This window comes from Cyrtonyx montezumae, unplaced genomic scaffold (assembly GCF_038088225.1).
Source record: "Cyrtonyx montezumae isolate F1298 unplaced genomic scaffold, pur_monq_1.0 scaffold_30, whole genome shotgun sequence".
NCBI classification, from domain to species: domain Eukaryota; kingdom Metazoa; phylum Chordata; class Aves; order Galliformes; family Odontophoridae; genus Cyrtonyx; species Cyrtonyx montezumae.
The window spans coordinates 1,525,243-1,539,724 of record NW_027072035.1 but is presented as its reverse complement, the minus strand read 5'-3'; the positions used below and the strand labels follow the sequence as shown (position 1 = coordinate 1,539,724).

Here is a 14,482-nt window from a genome sequence, read left to right as displayed (position 1 = left end):
ATGTTGAGTGTGTGTTTTTCCTGCTTAGGTAAACTGTGGCATTTGATATGTTGAGGTCCCAAATTTATTGTAAAAGTACTTATTTCTTATTACTGAATACAATGAGGAGTAATGTTACTGTGCTTAACATATTATTAGCATGTGTGAGATTGAGCTGAAATCAAAATGCTGTTTCGGCTGTTCAGTTTGGGATATAAAGTATGGACAAATGTATCTACCTATTAGGATTTACCAAACGCTGGTTTGTAAGAACATTTTGGTGTGCACAGATACAACAGCAAAAACACTTTGCATATGGAACCTGATATAAAAGAAATTGGAAATCTGACAAGGAAAATTTTTGTTCATGAATTATTTGCAAGCTGAAGTTCTATCCAGCCAATGAGTGAAAAATGAGTGAAGATTCTGCTTTGTTCTTGCTTTGGAAAGCAGTAGGTTTCTGTCTATAAATGGGGACTCGAGTGTATTTTCTGTATCTTATTTTATTAATGCTAGTTAGCAGTCTTCATTCTTCCAGATCTTTATCTGGATACATCCAAGAGCAGAACTGTAGTCACTGACAATAAATATCCCTGAGGTTCTTAAACAGTAGGATACATTTTGTTCTGAGTTGGCACAAAGTTGAATTTGTCACAAAATAATTTTTGATGATTAAATAGCAGTTAATTGTCCAAAGACCTTTATTATTGACCAAAGAACAGACACAAAAAAAATCTTAATTTTAGAAAAAAAAATATTTCAGATCAAAATTCCTATGAATGCATAGTGCTACAAGTTCTATTTCTTGGATTATTTTTTTGGATAGTGACATTGAAATTTTGTAATGCTATTTTTATAGTACCTGTATAATCTCGTGGATGCTAACTATTTTTGTGTACGTAAGCATAATATAATTTTAATTCTTTATTTTTCTGATGTTTAAGACCTATTTTCATTTCTCAGTTCAGGTACCTCATTTCTTCATTTCTTTACAGTCATCCTCAAACTTTAGGGAGGGTTCATTATAAGAGGATTGGAATGAACGAGTAGCCCAAACTTAGTTGTCATAAGATTTCAATTGCCTGTTATACTATAATGCCTTGCCATTATGTAGGTCCTTCAATAAAATAGACGTTACTTCATTGTTCAGTTTTGCATTGTTGTTGGTGAACCTCTTTTTTTTAATGCAGTTGTTACTGTTACTGCAATATTTATAAGCATTGTATGTTGTAGAATAGCTCTTCTAAGGGAGAGTTGAAGTACAAAGGTGTATACCAATGATGGTTATGCAGTATCCTTGAAGCAAAAATTTTACAAATGTGAAAAGCTGGATCATATGAGAATGTTACTTAGATACTGACTCGATTTCAAGCACCTGAGATAATTTCTATGATGCAGGTTTTTATGATTAGGTTCTGAAAGTGCTGGGAACCAGACACTCTTAAAATTTGACTTTTGTATGTAGTACAGAACAGTTATGTTTGGTTTTTTTATTTGGCTGTTGGTTTATCTCAAGGTACAATCAGTGTTAAATTGTTTTGTTTCACATTTCTTAAAAAAAAAAAAAAAAAAGCTAAATCTTCCACAAAAGTTTAAGCCACACTTCAGGTATCTGCATAATGAGGGACAAAGAAGGGTCTACAGATGGAGTACTAGGTCTTCTCTGGTGCAGCTACCCCATCCAGGCTTTCTCTCTAGCTCACCTTTGTTGTAGCAGACTGGTGTGTTAAATTTAGAGGAAGATATTGAATAAAACAGAAATGCACTTACTTAAAATGTGTCCAGTTGCATCAGCTGGCTTTCATTCAGTTGGTTAGGAGAGGACAGCCCTCAGACTGTAGTTTACTCTAGAGCCTTACGCCATCAATGACAAATCTGTGTACTTTATGTAGAAACGTAGCAAGTCACAGTGCAGCTTTTCCAAGGCTTTGAGGTGGTCCTGTTCACTATAGACAGGCATGCTGGAAAGTAACAGATTCTGTACTTTAGCAAGGGTGAAATTTTGTCACTGTCATTTAACAGAGCTACTGCAAGAATGCTCTTTCTAAAATTATTACATGATGGAAATTTAAGATATATAATTCTTCGCAATTTTTGCTCAGAAAAAGAAATACTTGAAAATATGGCTAATACCTATAGACATATTGTAGGAAACATCTACGGGGACATCATCTACTTCTTGTTTAATGCTGGAGGATTTTTTTAGCCTACATGTGGTATCAGAAAACAACTTCACTATTGTAGTCTAGCACTTCTTTTTGTAGCAGGCTGGCTATTTTCTGCTAGCATTGTTTTCATAGTCTATATTGTGCTGTATTTACAGCATATCTGAAAACCATACAAGCACTTCCATGGTGAAGAAGTACCTCATACAGAAGATTTGTGAAGGCTATACTGTTAGGCTGGAAAGTTAACATCTCAAGTCTTAGAAAGTTTGTGGGTTATTTCATAGTATTCTTTTTTATTTTAGCTGTATTGCTGTCAAGTAACACTTCTAATTCTACTAAACAAGTTTCCATTTGGAAAGAAATTTGTGCTCTTCAGTTGTTATTCAATATTATTTGATTTTGTTTGTGAAATGTGATTGCTTACATCCTCTAGTGCTACTGTATGACATCTCTTTATAAAATCTAACAAATTGCAGGTAATATTGTGTAAAATCTGTGTTTCTAAAGAAAGATGTCAGTCTTTAGATCAACTAGTTATTTTTCACTAAATTTCTTAGTTACGATTTAGTGATTCACCCTTTACCTTCCTTGCTTAAAGAATAGGATTCCTCACTGCATCTTTTCAAGATAAGTTGTCAAAAGGAGTGGTCTCCCATTCACTTAAATAGATGTTTCCTTTACATAATTAAATGTTTTCTGTTCTAGGGATTTTGGCTTTACACTATTTTGTCCCTTAATAGATTTTGTAGATAGCTATTTTTTAAATGTATGGAATTTGTACTTGAGCTATATTCATCCCATGAGTTTGGTAAGCTCCGTTGGTAGGGTTAGGCTTCTAAGGAGATCTGTCCTATATATGGTGCTAAAGTGAAAATGTAGTGAATGCATGAAAGTAGTGTTAAATTAAAAATGTGACATGTTGAAAAAGTTAATCTTTATTGCCTTACTCTGGTTTAATTAAAATATTGACCACTGTGGGACCAAATTTTGGCAGTGTCTGCGTTAAAACTTGGAACTGAATGCTTTTAAATGAAAACAATCAACCAGTTCCTATAGTTTTGTGTTTTTGTTGTTGTTGGTTTTTTTCAATAGAACTTTGGAGACATTTTCCCATCTCAGGTTAATCGAGGAACTGGATCCTATTTATATTAAAATTGCATTTTTCAAAAGGATATTACATTATCCTTTTGTATCAAGCTTTTTTATATGACCATAAGATACTTCTAAAGTTTTACTTTTCTGAAGTGTTATCTGTGACTTATATCTTACTGAAGGAGTAATCACTACTGTTCTTGGTTTTACTTTTGAAGGTACCCAGAGAGTGGCATAGTAGAAATGGACATCAATAATCTTCGACCCCGAGCAAGAACCATTCTGAAGTGGAGCGAATTAAAAGTGGGTGACGTGGTGATGGTTAACTACAATGTTGAGACTCCGGAAGAAAGAGGATTTTGGTTTGATGCAGAAATTACCTCTTTGAGAGAAATCTCAAGGACTAACAAAGAGGTTCATGCTAAAATTCTGCTGGGGTAAGATTTGAATGACCAACTCATAAGATGTTTACATACCATATAAATTATCATTGTGTCTACTAGTCATCAGTAGATTAAAATTAATGTGATACTTCAATCCCACAGCTGTCTGTCATGGAATTGCAGTGCATGGTTCTTAAATTGAGCGAACTATGAGTTGTAATTTCTGCATTTCATACAATTGCTGAAAGTAATTACAGGGTTTGTGTACTACAAGATTTCACCTGATCTAAATATGTTTTTATTTGTATTTATACATTTAGTCAATTATAAATTATATTAACTTATATAATTCCGTTCAAAGCTGAAACATCATTTTTCAGTAATTTCTGAGAAATTTGAGAACTTCTGGGTGTCATTAGGAGTTAAATATATCTGACAACAGGAGTAAGTCACTGTACTGGCTGGTCAGTATTTTAAAGAATAAAATCTTGATGCAGGTTCTAATGCTTATGACAGGTAAAATAAGGAACTGTGGATGTGAGAGTTACATTAATTTTCATGTAGCTGAACTTACCAAAATGTCTTTACTTTTTTTATCTGTTTGATTTAAAAAAAAAAAAGTGTACGGTTCTTTGGGTACAGTGTTTTCCACAGAAATTTGTATGACATAACTTTCAGTAAGCTGTATGACTGCCTTCTTAAGGATAAGGAGATGACCAATCTTTATGGAATGTCTCCTTGAAGAATTCACTGTAATCTTCTTCCTCCCACTAGCTTTTCTTACTCCTCTAACATTGTCATTCTCTGGCATAAAAGAACTGAAGTCAACTGGATCCATTCTGCAACCTCCATCCTTCCAGAAGAGGGATGTGCATGTTTTAAGGGATTCTTACGTGCTAAGAGTGAATCTGTTCTTAAAATTAAACCCCGCTGAAGTGATATTTCCTTTCTTATTTAAGCAATGATTGGTTTAATGATGATGTGTCCCACATAGTACTCAGTGAGTAGTGTAATTAGTATGGGAGTGTATTATTTAAATGTAATAGACTAATATATAAGTACTCTTATTTTCATTATGAAAAAGGAGAATTACTGTATCTGTAGGAGAAACTAATGTAGGCCATATTTAACTGGAACAAAGACACATCTATGATCAGGTGCAATTCAATATTTCATTTTAAATACAGTCATAAGTAGTACTGGAAAATTAGAAGGACATTGACTTTGTTTATCAGAAGTAGATTAAAATTGTTTTGATTGTTTTCTAATTTTAGAGCAGTGGGAGTTTTAGGGAACCAGTTTACTGCAGTCTTGTGTTAAGTGGAGCTGGCATAAAAACATGCTTTGGAGACAAAAATGGTAAAAAAAAAAAAAAAAGAATCAAATGTAAACAAAGAAGAAGTTGAACAGATATTAATCATTGATTTGGCAAAAGAGATTAAAAACTAAAGTCAAGTCTTGAGAGATGGAGGTTTCTATTATAATGCATCTAATATTTGTATGACATTTAGTAAATTGCAGAGATGAACTTAATTGCTCTTTACATCAGAACTGTCCAAATATCAGTTTACATGAGATTCGAATCTGTACTGATAATGTTATTTAAAACTGTTGTCTGCAGGGCTTTTTCTGGAGCTTTTCCCCTTTGGTAAAATAGGATAATCAAAATATACTTTATATTGGCAAAGCAAGTATCAATTTCAAGTAATACCTAAAAAAGTAATTTGCTCATGTTGGTTGGATCTTGACAGAATAGCCTTTTAAAAATGTAGCTAAGATGGTAGTTATCTTCAAATTTAAAGATGGTAACTATGAATCAAGTACTATGGGATTCCCCATAGTACTGACATTTCACTGCACCTTTAAAATGGGAAAAAAGTCAGAGTTGACAAATACTTTATTTGTAGTCCATTTTCTAAATTGAATCTTAATCTAGTGAATCTTCTTCCTGATTAAGAATTTATTTAAATTTTGATGGATTGTATACAAAACTAATCAAACTTACTTTCTACAAACTGCAGGAAGTATTTACAAGCTGAATAATTTCTGTAATTCATCAAGGAATAATTCCTTATCACCTGTGTTACCTAAAAAGTTCCTCTCAATTAGTAGTAGGTCCTCTCATTTAAAAATAAACTTACAAGATAAATCTGCTAGTATTGGTATTGATAAACTTTACTCAGTTTACGTTTTGGTTATGTAGGTTTGCATAATAAATATCAGTCTTTCTGTTTTTTTTATATTGTTAATATAACATTTCCATTAGTACTTAAAATTAGTAATTATTTTCAATAAAGGTGTAATCTGTTGCAAATGCTTTGTGTATACATTAGTCATGAATAGATAATGTGCTAGTGATTATTTGCTTGCTACTTAAGAACAACCTTTGCAGATAGTAAAAAGAGGCAGTAATTTTATGGATTTTTCAGATATATTCCACAGCTGTGACATCCCTTTCTTCCTGCTATTATGTTAAAGAGGCTCTGTACAAAATAACCTGTTTTGTACAAAATTGTTTAACGTCTAATACCATAATGTTGATTGCTTATGGCAAAAATTTCATGAAGCTATTGGCACAGTGGCAGGAAATAACAAGAACATGTACTGTTTGTGTTAATGCTTTGGAGATGGTAGAACATACTATGAATACTTATTTTTTTACTGTATTTGTTGACATGCATGTTGCTTGGGTATTTTTAGTCACATTTCATTCATAACCTAAAGGAAATGTCCTGTACAGTTTGTCAGCATTAGTTCATGTTTTGGGAAACAGATGAGTATTAGAGAACATTATTGAAGTGAGACTGAAAAAAGGATTACCAAAATTTAACCACATAATAATTTTCATCTATACTGTATCTTCACTGCAACTAAGATATATAAGATGCTTGAGACCTATCCAGACTGCACTGATTGCATCTTAGATAGAAATACTTGGGAAATTGTGGTGCTTTGCCTACCACAAGTAGGCACAGGACCATGAGTTTTCCTTGAATGTGCACTTACAGGTCAGAATGTTCTGTATGGAAGGTACTTCAAAACTGATTTAAATTCAATTTGCAGTATGTACCAGTGTTTTTGAAGACTTTATGCTTCTTTTGCAGACCATACTGTTACAACTCCTTGTTCTACTTCTGAACATTTTTTTTTAATTTATATTTAGTTTCTGGTTTTGAAGTCATAGTACTTGGTTTTTCTGGCTTCACAGATGTACAGAACTTAAACATATTATTACAGAACAGTGAACTAAGAATGAAACAAGCTTTGCATGTTATCATGGATGATACCAAGAAATTGTGTCTGAAAACAATAATAAAAAAAGGTTATTGGCAGTTGCACCTTTTTTTTAACATTCTCAAAGTATGATATTGTTATTTTTCTATCCTTCTTATTATGTATTACGGTAATCAATATGTCACAGTTGTTGTCGTATCTGGTAGATTCGCAGAAGAGTACCTGTTGATACCAAATGTTTCTTATTTAGACCTGCAGTTTCATTCTGTATAGTTTGTCATTCTGTGGTATAATTTTCTACCCAAAATAATTTGCTATTTTACTTGTTTAATTTAACATCTTTAATTATTGCTGGTAGGTCTTGGAATACTTTGTTTTGCTTATATGTGGAATATTGACAAGATTTATTTAGAGCTGTTTTTTCAGAATAGCTTTCATGAGGTACCAACAGGTGTCCTGATAAGATGCTTACTAAGAAGTACTTGCCTGTAAGTTTCTTGCGCAGGCTTAAAAATGTTATATTTCTTGTAAATAACAAAACTTTGAAAGAGTGAATAAATGTCTCACTCTTTCCTCTCCTTCTCATGACTTCAGTGCAATGGTCCTCCCCTGAAGAGGAGGCTTTTATAAATTAATATAGCTGTTTGTAAGATCTTCTCAATAATCTTGGTGAAAGGGAAAAAGCATTTGAAGGACAAATCTTCTTAAATGAGAAATGAAAGGAGTAAGCATATCCTATGAATCAAAATCTCCCAACACTAGTTGTGCAACTAACCAGAGATTTGACTTTTAATACCATGGGACCCATATTTTGATTCCCATCTTTACCTGAAAGCTTTTGATCCTCAAGTGGAATGAAAGCATCTACGCCAGCAGGCTGATGAACCTGGTGAGTAGTGTTTGAGGTAGTTAGGAAGGTTGATGATTCCATCTTTAAAGGGTATTGGGATGTATGTGGAAAGCAGAAGGCACAGGTTGTGGGAATAAGAGCGATATTGGTATTGCTAAAGAATGTTACTCATCTCAAGTGTATTTAAGCAAATATGTATATATAGGGAGCTGTTCAGTGGGATAACAGTGGCCAAGAGTCTGTTGGTCAGGATTAGAAGTTGAAAAGGATGGCAGTGTTGTGGTAATTGAACTGATCAGAGCAAGGAAGAGGCCACATTTTAAAACCTCTGAATGACAAAGTACCATTTTTTTATGAGTGATTTAAAGTTCCCTGACACCTGCTGTCAGGACCACACAGTGGAATGGAAACAGTCAAGAGGATTCCTGGATGACGTCAGAACTTCTTATGGATAAGTGGACAGGTCAACAGAGTGGTACACAGCTGGATCTACTGCTTATTATCAAAACTATCTGGAAATGAAGTGATTAATTCATTGTTAATGAAATATATCAAGATCCTGATGGAAGTGAGGAAGGAATACCAGAGTACAAAATTCTCTACTTAGTATATACTTAGTATCTTAGTATCTAAGTATATACTTAGTAGATAAAATGTAATTTTTTTTTCAAAAAAAAAAAGTGTAATTGAGGATTTTGAACATATAAAGATGTTGCATGTACAGAAGCTTATTTAGAGTTAACACTTATTATGGGTATCCATGGCAGCACAAAATGCTTTTACTACAGCCTTGACAGTGGAAGGCTGAGTAAGGAAGTATGGATATATTTGTAAACAGAACGTACGATTGAGTAACAACAGAAACTGCCTTCATTGCTTCAGTCTTCACCAACAAGATCTGACTGCTCTTCCTAGTAAAATCATTCAGCATGATGAACTACCTGCAGTCTATGAGGGCTAAATCAAGCATCACTTGCCATATCTGTACGCATCCATGGAACTATATGGGTTGCATCTGGGGGTTCCAAAGAAACTGTGGTGCTTTAGTGATGTTGCTCTCTAGTATCTTTGAAAAGTCTTGCTGGAAATCAGGTAAGGCCCTTTTCATCTGGAAGAGGAAAATGATCACCTTCAAAGAATGCCTAAATGGAGTTACAACCCAACCAAATCAACCACGCTTCAGTCTGGAGAAAACTATGGGATGGTCCAGTTTGAAGTACTTGACATTTGAAAGTTATAGCCAAGACAGACTTTTTTTTCCAACAAGCAAATCATGCCTTATGAGCCTCACTGCCTTCATGATTAAATGAGTAAGCTCTCTGTATGAGGGGAAAGCAACAGATGTAATCAACTTCAACATTACCAAGTCTTTCAGCTTTGTCCCACAGTACAAGAAGGACATTGAGGCCCTGGAGCGTGTTCAGAGAAGGGCAACAAAACTGGTGAGGGGTCTGGAGCACAAGTCTTATGAGGAGCGGCTGAGGGAGCTGGGATTGTTTAGTCTGGAGAAGAGGAGGCTCAGAGGAGACCTTATTGCACTCTACCACTTCCTGAAGGGGGGTTGTGGTGAGGAGGGGGTGGGCCTCTTCTCCCTGATAAATAATGACAGGACGAGAGGGAATGGCCACAAGTTGCGCCGGGGAAGATTTAGATTAGACCTGAGGAAACATTTTTTTTCTGAAAGAGAATCAGGCACTGGAATGGCCTGCCTAGGGAGGTGGTTGAGGCACCATCCCTAGCGCTGTTCAAGAAGTGTTTAGATGAGGTGCTAAGGGATTTGATTTAGTAGTTGGGTAGGGATAGTGATAGGAGGATGGTTGGACTAGATGATCTTATAGGTCCTTTCCAACCTTATGAACCTTATGAACTTACGAACTTATGAATTTTGTCCAGATTAGGGTTATGCTAACAGGGCGGATGGACAACCAGATGGGTTTTTTTAAAAACATGAATAATCCATCTCAGCAGTGGTTATTGAGTTGTATACAACTTACAAAGTGTTAAGAACTCCAGATGCATGTACCGTACAATCACTTTAACAGTGGCTTGGCAATGGCAAGACCATGTACTCTCATCTCGCTGGCAGAAACACCAAATTGTTGGAGTCTGCTGGAAGCAGATGAAGGCTGCTGCAAGTCTGAGAGCATCTTCAGTATTTGTAATAATCCTTTTTTTAATAAACATGTGGACTTGGAACCACAGAATCTTTTGATTTACTTCTTAGGGGCTGACTTTAGGAGTGTTTTGAAATGTAATTGTGTTCTCACTGTGGAAAATAACAGAAGAACAAATGTCAGTGCAAAAGAACAAAAAGTGAATATATGTGTATACTTAAGGGAATAATTAAGGGTGGAAAAGACTTTTTGATGTATTTTCATTTATGCACATTGCTCTTGTCCTACCAGTAGGTGCTAATGGGAGGAGTCTAGCTCTCCATTCCGTTTGTACTCGATTTAGAAATTTATACACGTGATTAAGAGCCATCTATGAGTAAGCTTTCTCTTATGCAGGCTAAACACTCTAATTTCAAAAATGATCCCATCCTTCTAGTGTCTCTGTGACCAATTTCTGGAATCACTCCAGTAAGCCAGTGACTTATACTGAGAAACCCAGTGCTGTGTAGAGGAAAGCAGTCACTTTCTTCATGTTAGCAATGCTCTTCTTTAGGCAGCCCAGATAGTTAGTGACTTCCTCAGCTTTTTAAGTCCTATTGCTGGCTTACGATCAGCTTGTCTACCAGAACCTCAAGATCTTTCTTTGCTAAGCTGCTCTCCAGCCAGTTGATGAAGAGCCCACCCACTGTTCTGTGAGAAGTACTCCTTGGATGCAAGCCATATGCATTTCCCTTTGTTGAACATAAAGAAATTTCTCTGTGCCTCTTACCTTGCCCAGGTCACTCTAAAAGGCAGCATACCTATTTGGTGTATCAACCATTCCTGATTTTCTATTATATATGAACTTGCGGAGAATGCACTGTTTGCATCATGGAGTACTACTGGCTCTGTATCAGTGACTGGTGTAGACCTGTAGTGACTTGCTTCCAACTGGCTGCTCTTCTGTCATCCTCTAGGGTTGTCACTGCATTGTAGAGGTCCAGTGTGCTAGGTAAACATGATTTCCCCTTTGAAAAAGTATGCTGACAATTCTCAGTCACCTCCTTGTCCTTAAATCTGAAAATGATTTCCGGAGTTATTTGCTCCTCTACCTTCCTAAGGATTGAATTGTTTCACTAGCCTGTCAGCAGATTTTTCTTCCTCAATATGAGTGACATTTAATCTCTTCTGTTTTACAGGAACATGTTCTACTTGTCATGACCTTTCAGAGATGACTGAAAGTGGCCTTGCACATACAAAAAGCAACTTTCTCAGAGCTCATGTCTGCAACCTATTAGATTCCATAGGCTAAACTATGTCCAGTTAAGGTGCTTCATAACCTAATCCTCAACTGACATAGTCATCTTTGTTCTAGATGTTCCCACTGATCCCATGCAGCTGGGATTTCAGAAGACTTTTTTTTCCCAGTAAGCACGGGTAGAAAGGTGCTGAGTATATATGTTTTTTTTTATTATTATTATTTCTTTGCTACCACAAACTATGCCATTATGTAGCACAGAGCACACTTTTTCTGTACTGTTTGCATTTTTATACTGATAGAAGAATGTTTCATTGTTGCCATTCATATTTCTTGGTCCACATGAAGAGGACCTTGGTTTTCCCAGCTCTGCCCATATGTAATTGGACAGCAACTCTTACTTCCCTGGGTTAAGTATCCTTCTATTTCTTACCTATGTTCTTTTTACATGTGAATTCAGCACAGGTCTCCTGATGTCTCTAATTTCCTGTGTGTAGAGATGAACCTTTCTTGAGCTTGGGGACTTTGATCCTTGAATATCAGTAGCTATATCTTGTAGGATTTTTCTAAGCACATACCTGAAGAGATCATGGTGTGCTTTCCAAAATCCAGTATTGTGGCATTTACGTTACTCTGCTCTAAGGATCGTCTGTTAACTCATCATTACTGTAACCAAAGCTGGTCTTGACTTTCATATCTGTTGACCATTTCTGTTTATAACGAGGCCTAGACACATCTCCTTGATCACCATGCTGAAGTTCTCACTACACTCCAGAAATTTCTTAGTTTACATGTGTTCGACTGTGTTGTTCTATCTGGGTGCTTGAAGTTCAGACCCTGTGAACTTGGTACTTGTGTGAGGAATGCCTCACATGTTTACTCACTGCTCTCACGCATGTTGTTCTGTCTGATAATATTGACCCACGACCTCTCAACTGCCTACTGACCTGTTCCCACATAAAGGTCAACTTCTCCCCTTTCACATTTCTAGCCTGCTCCTCTTAAAAATTGTGTATCTGTTCATCACAGCACTCCAGTCATGAGAGTTATCCTACCATGCTTCCATCTTCCCAGTGAGATTGTAACTGTGATAATTACACAGGCTTTTGTAATTTTCCCTATTTGTTCTAGCTGTGTGCATTAGCATACAGTCATTTTCAAGGAGGCATCCAAGTGTGGCAGTTCCCCAGGAAGGGTACAAGAGCTTTCTCCATGAGACTAGTCTGCTGGCATTTCCTTCTTTAGATATCTACCCTTTGAAGTGGTTGCCTTTAGCTAATTGCTGTGTTCCTGCTGATCATTCCACGTTGCTTGCTTGCTTGCTCTGTTCTCAGCTTCCTCATTCATTTGTTGAAGGAATCTTTAACAATTTTGCCCAGAAGTTACATACTTACATAGAAATGAGTAATAATACTATAATCACCAACTCCAAACATATGCATAAGAACTAGAAAGGCTGCACTGCTATTATGCAACAGCCATTAGGCACTTAAATGACACATTTAATATTGTGTGTAATGGAATTTGCCATCGTAGCACAGTTACCTGATTTAATTGTGAAAAGAGAGTTGGGCAATATGAAGAACGAGGACTTTCCTTAATGAATGATGCTCTAAATGCCAAATTAAATACTTTCTGTCAGTCTGTGTCTGACTTTCAGGAATTCTGGTGATAAGAGATTTATCCTGTTTTGAATGTACACATGCCTAGATTCCATTTTTTTTCTTTAAACTAATGCTGCCATGAATGTTCAATGCAGGAGAATCATTGATTATCGATTTTTGAAGGCGAGAAATGTGATTTTGGCCTTGTCCACAAGCAGTTCTCATTTACCTTTAGATTAATATGAAGCATTTTATGGTAAATTTGTTTTTCTTGTTTACCCACTTCATAAGCTGGGTATCTTTGCATCTCCACTATCTCTTTCGCCCTTCCTTTCTTCCTTCCTTCCTTCCTATCTCTTTTTTTCTCTATTTCTTGTTGTTTCTCTTTTAAAGTGCTTTATTTATTTATTTGTAGTATCTTTGTTACGGTTCATGAGTGTTAAAGATTCTTCCTTGCTATTCTTTTCTTTTTGAAAAGCCTTTTATCCTAATGAGATGTTTTTAGTATTACTGGAGATGCTTCTTTCTTTCTGAACTGATTCTTAGTCTTTGTACACAAATTGGTCTACTATTATGACTATCTCAATTCTTCATAAGTCTCCATGCTATGTCTACTCTCAGGAATGATGCAAAGCAAGATCTTTGTAAGTTTTTTTTTATTTTCTTCCAGTAAATGCCAACTGTAATTTTGACTCTGCCTCTTGCTAAGGTAAGATAACTTGTTGATTGGTCCAGACCCCTGGAGTGATATTGTGAGTTGACTTTGTGTTGTCCTGTGTTTTGTGATTTAGCCCACACACAAATGGAGAAATGGGCTGAGCTTAGATCATGCCCTGTAACAAAAGCACAGCTGCTTAATCTTTGTCTTTCACACTGGAAGCCTTTGGGGTTCTATCCTGGTGGATCTTCAACCAACTCTTTTTGTTTTTCACAGTACTTTATAGATGTTCTATCAGCTGCATGTTTACACGTGGCAGTGGAATCTGTGGATGACCATTTAGTGCTGTAATAGGGCAAACGACAAACTTAATCGATAACATGACTTTAACAATGTCAAGTTCTTTCCCCTCCTCATTGCCGAGCTGGGGGCCTTTCTACAGCACCATGGACAGGTCCTCATTGGGGATGCGCCTCCGGCTGCATGCAGGTCCTGGCGCGTTGGGTGGGATCTGTCCTTCCTCCTTCGCTACCTTTTCCTGTGCCTTCTCAGTGGGTTTCATGGCTTAGAGCAGTCATGCTCTTGAGCTATTCTGGTAAACAGATTATTAGGATTTGTAAATGTGACTTGCTGTTCTTTAAGGCAAGCACTTTCATGCTTTCCAGTTATAAAGTTTGTTTGTTTTTCTAATATTAATCTCCTTTACAGATCCCAAACTAGTGAAAAAGGATAGTCTCTGCAAACAAAGCTTCTCTTTCATATAATGACTTGTAATATATTGTTTTATGAATGGAAGAAGCATTATGCTTACTTCTGATATTAAAAAGTAATTTCCTGACTGGCTTATGTATGTGAATATGCACAGTGTGAATATGGAAGTTTAGTAGTAGGGAGGGACATGAGGTAATGACTGCTTTGTTTTGCTTTGCTTTGCTTTATTTTGTTTTATTTTACTTTGCTTATTCCTATTAGGTCATGATATTTCTAACAGTAAGTTATACTAATTCTGAGAAATCATCATGTATGTATGTATGAGCATAATAGTGGCTCATATAAGGTAGATTTAAAAAGTTGAACAAAAAGCATAGCTAATATTACTCCATTTTGTAACTGATCATTTATATTTTTTTGGAAAACAAAACAAGGGTGGAGTACTGTGAAAT

The 14,482-nt window shown here is 35.9% G+C and overlaps 1 protein-coding gene across 2 annotated transcripts in view; it reads left to right on the top strand.

The window, feature by feature from the left end:
* Positions 1–14,482, top strand: part of UHRF2 (ubiquitin like with PHD and ring finger domains 2) — a 77,739-nt gene that overhangs the window by 26,802 nt on the left and 36,455 nt on the right. For both annotated transcript variants that reach the window (XM_065744172.1, XM_065744171.1), the window contains exon 4: positions 3,458–3,676. In XM_065744172.1, the coding sequence (XP_065600244.1) occupies positions 3,458–3,676 (219 nt within the window). The remainder of the gene's footprint in view (positions 1–3,457; positions 3,677–14,482) is intronic.